The following is an 18,643-nucleotide window of genomic DNA, read 5'->3' as shown; positions in this document are numbered from 1 at the left end:
CTGGATTAGAATTAACCTGTGTTAGGTTGGACTCACAATTTACATTATTCAGTAATTTGGTTCAGCCTACTTTTTTTTCTACAAAAAAAAAATACATTCATTGCTAAAATCACATGTGTTTTGATAGCTTTGTAGGTGGACATATTTTGATTTTTGTGTTGATAGCAGAATGGTTAATTACTTTATTTACCAGCACCAAGTATTTTTTAAGGTGATCAAAAGCAAGGTATCTTGAGCACAGCATGGTAATAAGAGTTTATTTTCAAGATGGATAGATGCCTGGGAAATGTTGTTGGTATGTTATATTTGAAGCATAACCAGTACCAGCAGCCAAATATTTAAGCGACATGTTTATATGTTTCTGTTTCTTTTTAATGTCAAGTTTATAACTTTAGTCAATTCTGTGTTACCACTGTTCCAAGCTTAACGTTTTTTAGTTGTATAGGTAAAATTTTAAAGTTAAATATTAGTGCTTTACCAGGAAACGTGAGAATATTGGAAATGAACAGGATTATATTTGTTTTCTGAGAATATTCAATGCCAAGCATGAACAAAATGAATATTGCATTCCTTGTCCTGAAGGAATTGTCATCCTAAGGGAGATTCTTTCTGTAACTCCAGGAGACTTTATCATATATTATACTCCCTTGCTGAACTAAGCCACTTGTGATTGTCAACTACATTATGTTCTCCTGGTACTTCCAGGCTTTTGAATATGTGGTTTCTCTAACCGAAGTGCTCTTTGCCCTACTGTCCACCAATTTTGTACTCACTTTTTTAAAGAAGTGCAGCTTTATTGGGATATATTCACACATCATACAATCATCCGTGGTGTACAATCAGCTCTTCACGGTGTACTCACTTTTTAACCCATGTTTAGCCCTCATATTTAATTTATGCATCACTTCACTTGCAGTTGATTCACTAAGATTGGGAAGGGTTGATCCCCCTTCTTTCTGTTCCCATATTATCCTAGATTATTTTTATTGAAGCACTTTCACTCCATTGGGATTTCTTCCTTTTAAATCTGAGGCAGGGATGGTCTTGTTTGTTCTTGCTTTCCCCACACATAGCACAAAACCTAGAATGTAGGAGGTGGTAAGTCAGCATTTGAACTGTGTTAATGAATGGATTAAGTGATTGGATGGAAAGATATAATGACTAATCTCTTATGTGTAGAGGTGCTATAACAGAAATGTCTTAATAATGACTAAATAGGTATATGATAGTTTAGCCCATTAAGAGCTAGTCCTGATGCTCAGTATTGTACCTTTTCACAAATGAACTGGAGGTAGCTGGTAACTTACTGGTTCCTTTAAAAAATTTTTAAGCAGAAATTGTGAATTTTGCCTCATATATTGTATTTGTATTCCATTAGCACTCAGATTTTAAATGTTGCTTCTTTTTGTTATAAAAATATGTAGTAAAGGTATGTGTACCAGATGAATCATTTTGTTTTAAACAAACAAAAATGAAAGGAAAACTTTTTTTTATGCTAGAAGTGAGTTTGGAAAAAATCTTTAGATGATACTTAGTTTTTTCACCAAGAATAGAAAATTTGTGTTAATACTGGTTTTCCAAACTCATTCATTTGTTTTTATAGCACTATAGTCATGTGTTCTGAATTTTTTCAGTAACATAACTGTTAGCTTGAGAAGTGCCTCTGCCATTTGAAGTGTTATTTTTATTCTTTAAGGACTTATCCTTGAAGGTTTTTGTTATGACTCTGTTTCAGCAAAAGAACTGTAACTTTGTGGTATGATGCTTATAGGTAGCTGAGCCTTCTAATTTTTCTACCTCTATTGACTTTTTTGTTTTGCTTCTTTACATAGGCATTTTGCCTGTTTATTACAAACGGCTTTTCCCATCTGTATTTTCAAAAATGTGTCCAGGCCAGTGAGTCTTGACAGAATGAAAACTTTTTATAAAGATTATAACAACTTTCAAAATAAAACAATGTGCTGATTTTTCCTAATTTAGTAGATTAATTTGTGTAAATACATTGTTTAGGATAAAGGTACAGATATATAATTGTATTGTTTTCTTCCTGACAGACCATTCAATGTCCCAGCCTATTATGGTACAGAGAAGATCTGGACAGGGTTTTCATGGAAACAGTGAAGTAAATGCAATACTGTCTCCACGATCAGAAAGTGGAGGCCTTGGTGTGAGCATGGTAGAATATGTATTAAGTTCCTCTCCTGCTGATAAATTGGATTCTCGATTTAGGAAGGGAACTTTTGTAAGTATTTTGAATGAAGAAATATTCAATATTTTCTTGATGGGTGTTATTTTTAAGCCAGTTCACTTTCCCTTTGCTTCCTAGAGCTAAAGGAGGTTTTGTAGCTGTTGCTGCTCTCATTTTCTCTGTTTGGCCACTTCTTGAATACATAAAATGATGGCATAATTTAGGAAGTTTATGATCTTAGCCATGTTAAAAAAAAAAAAAACATATTAATTTAAAAGCAGATAATTTTAAAGATTAAAAATGCTTATTCATGGTAGTGCTTGATCTGAAAAGAACTAAACATAAGTCTAAAGTTCTGGGGTATGTTCCACAAGATTTTCTATGCATTAAACAGGGCTCTAATTTAGTTTGTGGTGTTACTACTTTTCCAGCACCGCTATAGTTAAGGTTGCCTTAGCCCTTCTGTTATAAATCACTGGTTTGTACGCAATTTTTTGGCCTTTAATAAATGAGTTGACTACAAAATTAAACTAAGATTCAATGCATTTATTATTTACATGCACTAAAGTGTAGTTTTAGGTCACCTATGGTGCCTTTTTTGTGTTCTATTAAATACTCAGAATCAAACAGATTCTTTTTCCTCAGGGCACTAGAGATGCTGAAACAGATGGACCTGAGAAAGGAGATCAAAAAGGCAAGGCTTCTCCATTTGAGGAGGACCAAAACAGAGATCTTAAACAAGGAGGAGATGATGATTCTAAAATAAATGGCAGAGGTTTGCCAAATGGAATGGATGCCGATTGCAAAGATTTTAAGTAAGATTTTAACTTTCTTAAGAAAAGCATATCTCTTTAGGGATTACTGCTACTAGTTGATGTGATTGATTTAGGCATTTTTCCACCTTAGGTTTATTTTAATTCCTTTGTACCTTGTGTTAATCTGGACAAAGATTTTTGTTTGTTTTGGTAAAGAGAATTAGTTAATAATTCTGACCCATTTTTTAAAAAGTAATTCTTAAAAACAGTTCTTAAAATAGTGCGTTCTGTTGAAGGAATAATGTTAGAAGCTGCTATTACCTTTCTGCTAATATGGTAGTTTAAATTAATTTAACTTTTTTTTACCATTAAAAATTTAGTGAATTTTAAGTTTAATCTGTGATTTTTCTTGACAAACTCTTGGTATTGCATTTGAGCACCTTTCTATGGAGCTCTCTTCTTCTGTCCCTGATTGTTCCACTCCCCATTTAACTTTTAATTTTGGGAATGAGGAGACATAACTAGCTTGAAAAGCAGTATCTTTTCTTACATACATGAGTTTGTGCTGATACTTATAATAGTTCCTACAATTTGGAAGTGGGAAGCATATTAGATACTTCAAAAAGATAGCTTTAAGCTCAGAATTCTTTAGTTGCTGCAGTTTAGTTATCTGTTTATGGTAATTAAATATTTTCCTCTACCTTTGGGCTTAGGTTAGACAGCACATATTTATCTTAATATTAGGGAGTTGTTTCTTCATACTACTTACCTGTCTATTGTATTTTGATAGCTGCTTTGGAGTCTATACCTGAAAATCAGCTTTTTTTTTTTTTTGGATCAAAAGAGTTTATTTTGAATGTTTGTGAATCATGGAATTCCAATTAATAGAATATAGGTACATGGTGGGTGTATACGTTTACATTTATTGCCTTCAAGTATCAGAAGCAGAGTAACAATTGTCCTGAAAATCAGTGCCATTTCTATCTGTTCTAAGTGCAAAAAAGCATCCAAAACCAGTAAACCTCTTGACAAGAAGTAAATTTAAGAATATTCAGTTAGTTTTAGAACCTTATCCTGTTTTTCCTTTCTGCTATTACCTAATCTAAGTTTTAGTCAAGGGCATATGTGTTTAAAGCTGACTTGATTATAAACCTTTCACATTATACATTTATAATTGAAGTGTTAATACACCATTAACTATAGCAAGAAAATAGCACCACTGATAGCACAATAATGTTTTTCTATTGTATCCTCTACTTATTGCTATATTAGAGTTGTTTTATGTGAAAGGCTATACATACCCCCAGAAAATATTGATATATGAACCTTATCAGCATTTTAATTTTGTTCTGTTATTTATGAATTATTTTAGATATTCAGCATTAGTTACTACTTAACATAAAAAGATTTGAAAAGAAGAATTGTGGCCATATGATCACTATGCCTGTGTATCATTTAGTATGTGCATTAATAATAGATACCTCATCAGTATACAATCCTGGAGTAGACCTGAAAGGAGTGGAATAACTACAGGCCTATCTTCTTTTTTTCTCAAACTGGTTGTTTTTAAAGTATATCCCTTCAGTTTTATTTTTTCTTCCCATATATTCCGCATGAAAAATGAACCTTTGGAATGTTCACATGCAAAAGTAGGTATTGTTAAAGGAGAAAGGAGTTAGAAATTTTTCTAGTTTTGAAAGGACAATGGTTAATTTTTAAATAGAATGTAAAGAACAGTTCTTGTTATTAGGAAATGTTTTTCTCAATGCTTTGTACATGTAGCAAGTTTAACCCAGTGTGAAGGGCCTGAATTGGGAACAGTTACATACTGGTAACAATTGGTATCAAAAGCCAGGTAAAACAGTTATTGCCATTTCTTAATGTACTCACATTTGATTGTACTGTGAACACATGGCTCCTCAGAATATTGTACTACTTCTTTCTGGGGAGGGAAAGGATCCCATTAAAATATTTATGTAGAAGAAAAGAATAGACTGTAAATGAGAACTGGTTAAGTCTAGAAAAAAGGTAAAAATAAAATTTAGACCATGAAGGATGTTGATAAAAAGATAAAAGCCAATACTTAAAATTTAGTCCACTGTCAGTGAATTTGTTGAGAAAATTGAGACCATATAATAAAGTTTTTTTTTAAATGTAAGGTTATACTTTTCATTGCTGTGATACTTGATTTTTGATGAATGTGTTATACATTTCCATCTCTTTCTGATGATTCAAACTGAAACAATTTGGTATGATAAAGAAAAGCTGGAAAGCTATTATAGAGGGTTTTCCCAAATAGTTTCTTCTGTTCTTATTAATTGGAGCCACAAAATCATCTCTTCAGGCTCCCTCAGTAAGGAACCTGGGGTATGAAATGACTTGCTCAAAATAGTATTTAAAAGACTGAACCAGGAGTCAGCCTGGTCTTAGTTCAACGCCTTTGTTGTAGCTCACATTTTACTCCCTTAAGTCATTAAGATCCCTTATGGCCAATTTTTTCCATAAATATTATAAAGTAAGATGTTACAGCAAAATAATTTATATGCTCATGGGCAGAACAAGGGGTATGGTGGGTGATTTTGTTTCTTTGACACTTTTTCATATTTGTCACTTGATAGTCTGCTTTCCAAACCTACAATTCATTTTGCTTCTGATTTGAGACAAAGATTTCAGGTAGTATAGCTCTAAGTTGTACTGTTCACCAGTTTTCTTTTATGTAAAATTGAGTTATGTTTTTAGGTTTTTCAGATTGGAGAGATGATTATTAATAATGTGGGGAAAAAATGAAACCATGTCAGCACTTAAGAGAAAGTTATATTAATTAGAAAAAAAATGTGATAAGGTTGAATGGTTAGTTACCCAGGGTGCCTAATTTGCTGCCTGGATTTTACAGCCATTTGTTTTTCATGATTTTTGTACTTCTCCATTTTACTTTTTCGTTATTTGTTACTTTTATTTATAATGCTTTTCTGTTTGCTCTATGTAGTCGTACTCCTGGAAGTCGTCAAGCCTCTCCAACTGAAGTAGTTGAGCGCCTGGGCCCCAGTACTAATCCTCCAGAAGGATTGGGGCCTCTTCCTAATCCTACAGCTAACAAACCACTTGTTGAAGAATTTTCAAATCCTGAAACCCAGAATCTGGATGCCATGGAACAAGTTGGTCTGGATTCCTTACAGTTTGACTATCCTGGTAATCAAGTACCAATGGACTCTTCAGGAGCCACTGTAGGCCTTTTCGACTACAATTCTCAGCAGCAGGTAAAGCATGCTCCTTCTGTAAGAGGCTCCTCCTGTCTGACACTGGGGTAACCTGAAGTGCCATGAGGCAATGACATTAATGGTAGGGATTCTTGAGCACTAATGTCTTATTGAAGAAAACATCCTGTAGTTAAGAAAGTGATTCACATAAGTGTTTAAAATATTTATTCCCAGCTTTTTAATTAGAAGTCACATGTTTTGAGACTAATCTTTGTATTAAATATTTTCCTTAATAGCTCTTTCAGAGGACTAATGCACTCACAGTTCAGCAGTTAACTGCAGCTCAACAGCAGCAATATGCACTGGCTGCAGCTCAGCAGCCACATATAGGTGAGTCATTATAAGTTTTCTTTTGACTAGACTATTAGAAAATCTTGTGTTCCAGTGTTGAAAATGTTCTCAAAGAGTAATAGATGACATGACGGGTAAAGATGAAATAGGAAAAAATTGTTCCTGATTATTTGCGTTGTTGGTTAAGTTAAAAAATTATACCTGGGTAAAATTATAACTTGATAAAAAAGTGTTACCTTTTTCCAGTGTGAAGTTGAGGGAGTAAAACAGTTGGAAATTCATATGTGGTTATTTGTGTCCATTATCAGGTCAGAATGTTTGTTTTAAAAATTGTTTAGATATAGGAATTCCAAGGAAAATTCTTAAAATATATTTTCTTCCTTACTTCCTTAAGGCATGTGGCCTCTGATCTTTCTAATTAATAATTCACATTACAAGAAAGACTAAATTTGTTACTGTTCGAGTCCAAGCATTGATGCTTGGTATCAGTGTTGGGATTTCTTGTTTGTTTTTTGCTTTTTATTTCCCCTATCAATTAGGAATCTTTCTGTTTAGTGTCATACAAATAAGTCTTGCTGGTTGCCATTTCATGATTAGTTGTATTCGTTTTTTTCCTTCCTATCTCTACCTTTGTGGTTCTTCCCCTTCCTGTAGTAGAGTGTGGAGTAAAATGAATTGAATGGCAATTTTTAAAACTTTATTTTGAGATAATTATAGATTGTTGTGAAGTTGCGAAGAAAGTACAGAGGTTCCCTATACCCTTCACCCAGTTTCACCTACTGACTGCATCTTACATAATTATACTGTACTATTAAAATCAGAAATACTTCATTGGTACAATGTGTGTTATAGTTCGTGCCATTTTGTCACACGTGTAGATTTGTTTATCCATTTTTATGTCTATCTGATTTCAGCTAAATTTGAATGTATGTTGATAGGAAAAGTTGAGAATACTCTTACCAGAATCTGCAGAAGGGGCTATGTACTAAATTGATTCTCTTCCCTTAACTTTGTATTGTTGTGTATCTATCCAGTAAGATTTCCCAGGTCCTTAATTTGATCTTTGGTTTTAATCAAAGAAGTTCACATTTCTAGATGATCTCTAATAGCAGCATGTGTTCCAGATCTATTTCTTTCTACTTTCTCCTAAACTCTCCTTATCCCTCTACTTAATCCTTCCTCTCTCACTGTTAGAAGTGTACCGAGTCCTGCCTTTCATGGGCTAGTACAACACTTTGTTTATTGAGGATTTGTGGTATGTTTAAATATTTTTCAGACTAGTCCATCCGTTATTTCTCCCTTTATGGTTTTTTTCCCCCCGTTCTTTCCTGTTTGCTTTCTCATGTGAATTTTTGAATAAACCTATCTACTTTGAGAAGATGAAGTTACGTTTTCAAATTAACTTAAGGGAAGTTGACATATTTATGACAAAGTATTCTTATCCCAGGACATGGTGTAGCTTTACTTTTGTTTGGGTCTACTTTTGTGTTGTTTATGACACTCTAAAGTTTATTTCACGTTTGCATATTTCTTGATAACTTTGTTCTTAGGTATTTTATCTTTTGTTACTAGTGTAAATAACTTCTCTTTTATTATATCTTTTAATTGGTATCCGTTAAGACTCTTGATTTTGTGATAATTGAATCATCCTTGCATCTTGGAATAAAAAAAGACTTGTATTTATATATACTGTTATTCTTTTTGATGTGCTCTTAGATTCAATTTGCTTATGTTTTATTTCTTCTTGCCCTGATTTGTGTAAGTGAGAATTAGGCTCTAGGTTTGTGTGTATGTGTGTGTGCAGTTTTTGTCAGGTTTTGTATCATTTTACTTGCTTCAGAAAAAAGAATTGACAGAAAGAAGAATTTAGAGATACTCCTTCTTTATACCTCAGAATATTTTAGAGAACATTGAACTCACGCGATCTGTAAAGATTTATCAGACCATCACTGTGAAGCCAGTTACACCTGCCTCTTTTTTGGAGGGGAGAGGGAATACATGTTTTTGTTTTGTTTTGTTTTGTTTTGTTTTAATCATTTCCTATATGGAAAAGACAATGGAAACTCATTTACAAGCAGGAGAAACTTTTTAAATAGCTACTGTGTACAGCTCTATGCAAATAAAATCAAAAGCTTTAATAAAATGGAAATATTTTTAAAATATAATTTACCAAAATTGCCCCGCTTTTCAGTCTTAACTCCACAGTTAAATAAATTCATTGTTTCATCATCAGTCCTCTGGAATAGCATTGTCCATAAGGTGTATAATGCAAGCTGCATATAATTTCAAATGATTTAGTAGCTACATTTTTAAAAAGTAAAAATGAACAGGTAAAATTGCCTTTATTTTATTTAATCTCATATATCCAAAATATTAACATTTCAAAATGTAATCAATATGAAGCTTACTCGTGAGAAATGTTACCCTTTTTTCTTCATGTTAAGTCTTTGAAATCAGCTATTATATTTTCCCACTTGTAGCACATCTCAATTCAAACCAATCATTTCAAGTTATTTAGTAGGTGCATGTAGTACCTACAGTAGTATTGACTACCGTATTTGACAGTGCAACTCTCCAGAATTCTAGAAGGTATTTGGCACATTCTTCCATAGAAAAGGACCAGATAATAAACATTTTTATCTTTGCGGGACATATGATTTCAGTCAAAGCTATTCAATTCTGCAGGTTATAGCATGGAAGCAGCCATAGACGATACATAAATGAGTGTGGCTATATTCCAATAAAACTTTACTTATGGACATTGAAATTTGAATTTCATATATATTTTCATGTGTTACAAATTATTGTTTTGGTATTTTTTTCCAACCATTTAAAAATGTAAAAACTATTTAACTCACAGGTCATACAAAAATGTGGCAGGCAGGAATTGGCCTATGGGCTGAAGTTTACCAACCCCTTTTCTAGAAAGTTATGGGAACAATATTCGCTGAGTTCTCTCATGTTCAAAACTGTCTGTAGTATTTGTATTTCAAGTCATAGCCCTGACTGGTTATAAAATTCCTGGTTCTCAATTCGTTTTCTTGAGTATTATTCTGGTTTGCTAATGTTGCCGGAATGCAAAACAACAGAAATGAATTGGCTTTTATAAAGGGGGTTTATTTGGTTACCGAGTTATAGTCTTAAGGCCATAAAGTGTCAGAGTACTTCATTGAAGGATGGTCGATGGTGTCCAGAAACCTCTGTCAGATGGGAAGGCATGTGGCTGGTGTCTCCTGGCTCCCAGATTGCATTTCAAAATGGCATTCTCCAAAATGTCAGTGTCAGCTTCCAGTGGCTGTCTTCAAAATGTCCCTCATCTGCAGCTCCTATGCTTTCTTCAAAGTGTCCTTCATGGCTGTAGCAAGCTTGCGCCTTCTGTCTGAGCTTTTATAGGGCCCCAGTGAACTAATCAAGGCCCACACTGGGTGGGGCCACGCCTCCATGGAAGTTATCTAATCAGGGTTATCACCTATGGTTGGGTGGGTCACAGCTCCTTGAAAACAGTCAATCAAAGAATTACAATCTAATCAACACTGATACTTCTGCCCACACAAGATTGCATCAAAGATATCACATTTTGGGGGTCATAATACATTCAAACCAGCACAAGTATCTTCCTACTTGCAGTTCTTGTTGGATTTTCTCAGTAGATTTTAATAGCTGTACATATTTTAAAAGAGTGAAAACCACATTTATTATAGAAATTCTTATAGGAGCAATAACTAAGTGTCTCCTAACATCTTTTTCTACTTTCAAAGCCATTATTTTGACCAGCTATGTTTTGTAAAGAAAACAGCTAACCAGTTATAGTAGAACAGGCTTGTTATTTGATGGAGAAGACTAAGCTTATCAATCCATTGAACTTAAAATATCTGAAATAGTCTCTTAATTTTTTTTTTTACTTATATCTTTCCTATAATTTCACATTCGTTCTGCATTCATTTATCTGTTAGTCATCTTTTTATGCAATGCACTATGTTACAAAGATGATTATTTTCTCAAGTTTATGGTCTTGTGGGGAGTTTGAAGTTTCATTCAAGCGGAACCATCATATTGGAGTAGAGAGAAACTTATGGTGGACTCATTTTAGAGGTGAATATCTACAGTGTTGGGCCATGAGGCAATCCTTCACCTGATTGTCTGCCTTCAAATCCCAAAACAAAGTTAAATCCTATGTAATAATACATGTAATTCAGCAATTATTGATCATTGCCTCTTGTGCCCAACCCTGTGTGTTAGCTTATACATAAGGCAAGGCTTAATCTCGGCGTACAAAATTCCCCAGTCTACTTGGTAAGAAAACAACAATATAGCATAAGGGACTTCTGGTTGTTCAATCCCACCTGAAGCCTCTCAGCCAAAGAAATGAGACTAGCCTGTCTTTGTACACATACATGTGTTTATTTACTGAATTTTTTATTTTTGTTCATCTCTTTCGTTGAGTATAGATGAAAGAGTATTGGTTCATGTTTTCTCATTTAAAATGTAAGTAGATAAAAGTTGGAATGGTGGAATGAGCTCACATTGAAACCAAACTGAAAGAGATAATAGATACAATATGTTTTTTTAATGTTTTAAAATATACATCCACACTCAAAGAAAGAAAGAAGAGGGCAGAAGTGCTGACCTGGATGGAGAATTTCTGCAGTCCAGGAGATTTAGGCAAAATACATATAAGTAAATTAGGAATAAAGCCATGTGGACTGCAGAGGGCTAAGAGTGGGATAAACAAATAAAGAGCCTACACACTACTAGGATTGGGGTTTACAGTTATGCTAACCATGCAGGGTAACAGCCCCCAAGTAACTAATAAAAGATTTACTTTGGAGTCTTGACCTTATGTAGTTGAGGCAGTTGTAATACCACCTGCTAGAGAGGTGAGTATAGGAGAAAGTTTCATATAAGATGGTATCTTATATGAACAAAAATTACAATGCAAATCAGAATGATCAGCCAGAAAAGTCATATATGACATACAGTAGAGATTATACCCAAGAGGTAGAAACAAGAGAACAACCTGGAAGAACTTTAAAATCAGTGTATTTGGAATCTTAACAGATAAAGGTCTTAGCCACGAAAGATCAGAGCTCTTGAAACAACAAAATGATGCAAAAACAAACCATTTCAGAGTCTTGTAAATGAAAGTCATTGAAAAATCATCATAGGTGGGCTGCATAATTGACTGGATATCATCTGTAGTTAAATGAATGGAAGATAAAACTGAGGAAGTCTCCCAGAACACTGAAATAGCTCATGGTAATAAGGAGATGGGAAATAGAAATTAAAAGCTATGGACTAGAGTAGAGATTGAGAAACACCAACATATATATAACAAGAGTACCTGAAGGAGACAACAGAGAGAATGTAAGAAAAAGGAAGAATAGCTGGGAATTTTCCATAATTTAAGAAAAGATGAGCCCTCAGTTTGAAAATGCCTACCCAGTGTGATGCACTTTCCACCCCACCTCTCCCCAGATTCAGAGTAGAAATGTTTTTTTATCTAATAAAGAAAGCCATGCTTTATCTTTTTGTTCACTGTTTCTACCCTTTTTAAATACAGCAGGTGTGTTCTCAGCAGGCCTTGCTCCAGCTGCATTTGTGCCAAATCCTTACATTATTAGTGCTGCTCCTCCAGGGACTGACCCTTATACTGCAGCAGGATTGGCTGCAGCAGCTACATTAGCAGGTAACTTACTGTTCATCCCTTGTGGTTATTATGGATTTGGTTTTAATTTTGGTGTTTGTTTTGTTTTGTTTTGTTTTTTTGGTCTATTTGTACAATTTGAAATTCCTAGGAAAAATAGAAACATTTCTCCAGAATGATGTGAAATTTCCAGAAGGGTTAGTTTATTTTCAACTGTAATGCTACAAGAGAAAGCCTAAGCAGTAACACTTTTTCTTGTATACATAGTTTACATTTCAGTTTTGCACGTTTGCGAATCTTGAATTGTCAACCCCATATCTCCATTCTTGTGACCATACCTGTTACCCACAGAAACAATGCAAAGTAAAGAAAATAAGCTGGGGTGGCTAGTGTGAAACCCAGGTCAGGGCGAGTGTAAGGTAAAGAGCTTCAGCAAACTTGAGAGAGTTAAGTATTTAAAAAGTCAAATGTGTACATCAGTGTTCAAAGTACAAAGCAAGCTGAGAGACAATATGGTAAAACTGTCAAAGGATGAGACCACCACTCAGAATCTGAAATAAAAACCAAGTCTGAATTTATTACTAAAGTAAGGGAGAGTTGTGTTGGTCGGGCCCAATGTCATTAAAGCAAAGCAGTTTGCCGACCTGACATACGATTTGTTTTAGGGTGAGTTGGTTACAGGAGCAGAAATGAGTTAAGTCTTAAGCGTGGAATAGGTTGATGGAAGAGCCTTAGAGGGGTATATACCAGAGTTAGTCTCCTCATTGGCTGACTTACACAGCTTTGAGGCTGTCACTAAGATTTTGGCTTTCAGAGATATGTCTGCTGAAGTGAATTGTCACTGATCCACTAGACTAGTTTACCAGTTCTGGTAGTTATTTATTATCATGACTATAGAATAGTCCGTCTTTTCCTAGGAGTATGGGAACTTTGTTTTAGAAAGTGAAAAAAATATACTAATTTCAAATTGTTGTTTGATATCTTAGCTTGCAGACTGACAATAACCCAACACATTAAGTAGCTTTGGAGTATAGATCTGCATGTGGTTCTCTAAGGATGTGAGCTTTCTTGGTGCCATTTAACTGGATGTTAGAATGTAAAATGCTGATACATTGTGCATACAGAGAGTCATTAATTATGGGACTGAAAGGAATAACATTAAAAGGTTATTTAGTTTGGGAATAAGCATTCTAGGCATTCTGCACTTAGGCTTTCTAGGCCATTACTGTTCAGTAGAAATACAATGTGAACCAGCTATGTAATTTTAAATTTTCTAGTAGGCACATCAAAGTAAAAAGAAAATAACCATGAAATAAATTTCAATAATATATTTGATTTAACCCAACCTATCCAAAATATTATTTCATCTAATCAATATTTTAAAAATTAATAGATTTTTGTATTTTTTTTTTCCAAGCCAAGTCTTCAGAATGCAGTGTGTTGTGTACTTAAAGCACATCTTAATTTGGTCGACCCACATTTTAAATGTTCAGTAGGCCACCTGTGGTTCCTGGCTTCATTGTATTAGTGCACTTTTAGGTAGAAGAAATACAAGGTTGTATATGCCTTATTATCTTTAGAAATGTAATATTTTGTCTTTAAACATTTTAGAGATTTTCCTTTTAGTAATTCAGTCAGTCATACTGGGTATTGTTTTCTTCCAAAACAAAGTGAAACCAAGACTTTTTCCCTCTATGCTAAATTATCTAGTTCTTTATTGTCTAGACTCACTAGTCCTATTTTCCTAACCACATATACACTGTTGTTTCGTTTGTTTTTGTGTGATTTTCAGTTGCTTTGTGAGACTTTGTGACATAATTCTGTTTCAAATATGAACAAGATTTTTAAATTCAGGATTTGCAGTTCAAATACAGTTATAGCAGGCTTGGGTAGTTCTGCTGAGTCTCATGCACTGTCCCCTTTTTCAGTCTCATGGTAACTGATCTCATGTGTCTATAAAATCTAGTGACTCTTTTCTTTTGTTCTTGGTGGTGGTGGTATTTAGGTCCAGCAGTGGTTCCACCTCAGTATTATGGTGTTCCATGGGGGGTGTATCCCGCCAATTTATTTCAGCAACAAGCTGCAGCTGCAGCTGCGGTAAACAACACAGCTAATCAGCAAGCAGCCTCACAGGCTCAGCCTGGACAGCAACAGGTATAGTCCTTCCTTCATTAAATAATGTCTGAATATTGAATTTTTGAAATTCTATGAGCTCTTCGAGTTCAAGGTCTGTGTCTGTTCTCTTTTGTTTCCTCAGTATGTAGCATAGTAGCTGGCATATGGTTGGTACACAAGTATTTATTGCATGGCCATGTTTTTTAAATTTGTTTTTATTCCATTTCTGTGTTTGTTGGTTTGCTGTCTTGAAGTCTCTAGCAGTTTTGAAATTTCTTTCGTCATTTCTTAAGGTAGACTAATGTTCTTATCAAAATAAATACCACTTCATTTTCTTCTGGATATTTAAATTACTATTTTAAATACTAATGTTTTTGACCAGATAAAGGAGATTACTATGTATTTTTAACCGAGAAAAGATGAAATATTTTCACTAAAGTTTACCTTAAGTTCTTAAAACAGGATGAAAAATACTTATTGTGAAGTTTTTTTTTTTTTTTTTAAATTTCAGCTGCTTTCATAGAATTATGTTGATAAAGTTGTAAAAACACTGCTGAAAAATATCTCAATCCTTGCTGCCATATTCATTGTATTTACACCAACAAAGCAATATAATGACACGTATGATGTACTTAGTTGGGAGTAAAATGTTATTCTCAATTTCCCTTTACTTTAGTTTAATGCTTTATTGATGCTTTGTTGAAGCGCTCCTTTGCCTCAGACCTTGGAGATCATGCCATAGTATTTTTAAATAAATTATTATTTTTTAACCTATATTTTTTGGGGGGAAACATAAAAATATCACCCTGTGTTAGCTACACCCACACCTGCATCTGATACTTATGTACATAGATGGGACTTACAATGACTCCACCTTGTCCTGAAATGTATAAATTTTTGTCTTTGTGAAATTAATGTTTACCATGTTGTAGCAACAGCTGTGTATTACAAAGTAGTAAAATTTGACTGGCTTCAAGAGTTTTCACTTGTTTTAATATAATATTGTGTTGTTTTTTACCATGAGGTTTTAAGTTAGAAAGTAGATTTTACCCCCCTTTCTTATATCATCTGAATTCTGTAAACCTGAAGTTTTCACTCTGCACTAGATTCATTACGACTTACTCGATGGTCATGCTTAATTTGTTCCCTTAAGCCTTCTGTATTTCAGTTTTCAGCCTCAGAAAACAATTTAACAAAATCTAAATTAAGTCTGTGTTATTTTTGGCTAATATTTTCCGTTCCCGACTCAGTCCCAAGCATAGCCCTTTTAAAAGTATTATTTTGGTAAGTTAAAGAGCACAAATGTTAGAATACTTTTTCTTTTCCAGACACCTTCTAGAAGCTTCATGTTGCTGTATAGGTAGTTCTAGTTGTCGAGCCATTCAACTGTGTGTTGTGTTTTTGATGTTATTTTGTGTTTTTTTATGCTAAATCTACATTTCATTGCTTGCAGCTATGTTCAGAGAGTTTTCAGAGGCTAACCTTCTTTATAATACAAAGTTGTCCAAGATAAACTTATTTATCTATTATTTTATAATTTCGTTTTTAAAGAAAGAGTATCATTTGTCTTTTTAGGTTCTCCGTGCTGGAGCGGGTCAGCGCCCTCTTACTCCCAGTCAGGGTCAGCAAGGGCAGCAAGCAGAATCACTTGCAGCAGCTGCAGCAGCAAATCCAACTTTGGCTTTTGGTCAGGGTCTTGCCACTGGCATGCCAGGTATATTGTTGGTTAATTGTAGAGATTTGAATAAATTGAAAATGTTATATGTGAATTCTCACACTGAAAAGTGGAAAAAAAAAATTCAAGAAATCTCTTTAAAATCTTTCCTACTTTGTACTAAGTTACCGAGAACTTGAATGCTGATAATCAAAACCAGTACTTTGTGAGACTCACTTTGACAGGGATGACAAATACACGGTGCATGTAGAATTCTCAACATGTCCAGTTTTTCTTAGACACAAATAAATCATAGCATCATTCTAGCTGAAACTGGCCCAGAAGCCTCTACACAGTGATTCTAGAAATAAAACCAGTTGGTTAGAGTTGGTGTGCAAGACAAAATTATTTGCCTTTTTATTAGAATAGTTGTTTAGTTACTATTGAGAAGTTGCAGCTAACGTTTTCTACTTTAACATTGTTCAGACTTGTTTAGCCTATTTGTGGGCATTTTAAACTATTGATATTTATAAATTATTAGCAGCTGTGTCTATAATATTCCTATGAAAACCCAAAAAGCAGAAAATTGTTCTATAAAATCTCTGGTCATTGCCACTGTACAACTTTTAGAATGAGCCAACAAAATAGATTATGGAACTAGATGTAAAATTACTGTTTTAATAAAAAAGAATGAAGGTGAAAGGAAGGTATTTTACTTAAACTGTAACACACAGCACTTGTATTGTTTTTAAAATGAGATTTAAGGCCACATTTGAATATCAGTAGATAATCCATTCTGCTTCCTCATTCTGTCCACATGGAAGACTAACTTTTTTCCTGTAACTGTGTAGATTATTTTTTTAATGAGACGCAAGTTCCAGTATCAATTTAATTATAATGTAGTTTTCTATTCAGATAGAATAGAAACATTAGGAAACATGTTTTGTATATTGGAAAAGTGTGTGGCTACATGATTAAGGGTTTCTTTTATGTGTTAAAGCCTTGATAAATACTTTTTGAGGATTTATGTGTTAATTGCATTCATTCTGGTCTCTCTGGAATTCTAAGATCTGGATTTATCACCTTGCCTATTTCATAGATGAAGAGAAGATTTTAATATTGCTGTCCCTGAAGTACAAAATGATAGAGTGGGGACTATTTTCTTTCTCTCTCTCCCTTTGTCTCTCTCTTCCTTTGTCCCTCTCTCTCTCTCTTTCTCAATCCCAGCCATGTACTTGCTTCCTAGAAGCCACTATCCTGGAGCCATTGTGGATTAGAGACCTTGGCAAAAGCATCCCTCTGAGAAATAGACCCTAAAGTTGACGTTGTTGTAGGTACATAGAGGCATATCCTAAAAGAAGGTGAGCTGGGAGTTTATGGCTCCACTCCTAAGACCACTCTGGATACCTCTTAGATTTTAGCTGCAGCTAGAAGAGGGAGAGGAGTCAAATAATACTATAGTATTAAGTCTTGCCTTTTTGGAGGCTTGCCTAGAAAATGATACAGGCACACTTGAGAAGAATGTGTATTCTGCTATTGTTGGGTGAAGTGTTCTGTGTAGCATAATTTCTGTTAGTTACAGTTGATTTATACTATTGTTAAAGTCTTCTATTTCCTTATTGATTTTTCTGTTTAGATGCTCTAGCCATTATTGAAACTGCTATATTGATGTCTCCTGTTAATATAACAATTAATGGAGAATTGTCTGTTTCTCCCTTCAAATCTGTCAGTATTTACTTCCTATATTTTGGAGCTCTGCTCTTAGGTGCATATATATTTATAATTGTTATATGTTTTTGATGAATTGACCCTTTTATCATTACAGAGAGTCTTTTGTCCCTTGTAACAGTTTTTGTATAGCTGTCCCAGCTCTCTTCTGATTACTGCTTACATGGAATATTTTTTTCCTTCCTTTCTCTTTCAGCCTGCTGTGTCTTTGAATTTATGTTGAGTCTCTATTGTAAACAGGACACAGTTGAGTCATGCACTTCAATCCATTTGGCCAGTCATTGCCTTTTGACTGGAAGGTTTAGTCCACTTACATTTAAAGTAACTGCTGATAATGCAGGACTTTGTTCTGCCGTCTCGTTATTGGTTTTTGTAAGTCTTGTTCCTTTTTTGTCCCTCAGTTCTTCGATTATTAATTACTTTTGTATTTACTTGCTCTTTGTAGTGAACCATTTAGAGTCTTGTATTTCCTTTTGTGAGTGTTTTTCAGATATTTTCTTTGTGTTTATCATGGTTCTTAAATTTAACAACCTAAATCTATAACAGTCTCATTTGATTTGATACCAACCTAACTTCTGTAGCATACAAAGACTGTATTCATATACTTCTTGTCCCCCACATTTTTATGATGTTCTTGTCATAATTTACGTCTTTATGCCTTATGTATCCAAACCCATAAGTTTATCCTTGCTTTCTATACTTTTGCATTTTAGATCCTGTAAGGAGTAAAATACGGAGTTACAAAACAAAAATACAACGGTACTGGGGTTTATAATTTCTGTATGATTAGATTTGTTGGAGATCTTTCTTTCTTTATGCTGTTTCAATCTGCTGTCCAGTGTCCGTTCCTTTCACTCAAGAACTTCCTTTAGTGTTGCTTATAGGGAAGGTCTAGTGGTGAGGAACTCCCTCAACTTTTTTTTAATCTAGGAATGTCTTATTCACTCCCTGATTTTTGAAAGACAATGTTGGTGGATAAAGAATTCTCAGTTGTCAGTTATCTTCTTTCAG

General features: G+C 34.2%; 1 protein-coding gene across 8 annotated transcripts in view; it reads left to right on the top strand.

The window, feature by feature from the left end:
* The window catches only part of PUM2 (pumilio RNA binding family member 2), an 83,647-nt gene that overhangs the window by 26,756 nt on the left and 38,248 nt on the right, over positions 1-18,643 (top strand). For 6 of the 8 annotated variants that reach the window (XM_037812495.1, XM_037812494.1, XM_037812492.1 and 3 more), the window contains 7 exons: positions 2,055-2,242; positions 2,834-3,003; positions 5,930-6,200; positions 6,437-6,530; positions 12,052-12,177; positions 14,141-14,289; positions 15,826-15,964. In XM_037812495.1, coding sequence (XP_037668423.1) covers positions 2,055-2,242; positions 2,834-3,003; positions 5,930-6,200; positions 6,437-6,530; positions 12,052-12,177; positions 14,141-14,289; positions 15,826-15,964 — 1,137 coding nt within the window. The remainder of the gene's footprint in view (positions 1-2,054; positions 2,243-2,833; positions 3,004-5,929; positions 6,201-6,436; positions 6,531-12,051; positions 12,178-14,140; positions 14,290-15,825; positions 15,965-18,643) is intronic. The other 2 variants (XM_037812493.1, XM_037812491.1) reach the window with 1 other exon arrangement.

Source organism: Choloepus didactylus, chromosome 20 (genome assembly GCF_015220235.1).
Source record: "Choloepus didactylus isolate mChoDid1 chromosome 20, mChoDid1.pri, whole genome shotgun sequence".
In the NCBI taxonomy this organism is placed as follows: domain Eukaryota; kingdom Metazoa; phylum Chordata; class Mammalia; order Pilosa; family Megalonychidae; genus Choloepus; species Choloepus didactylus.
The sequence above is the reverse complement of the archived record's forward strand: the minus strand, read 5'-3'. Positions and strand labels throughout refer to the sequence as shown.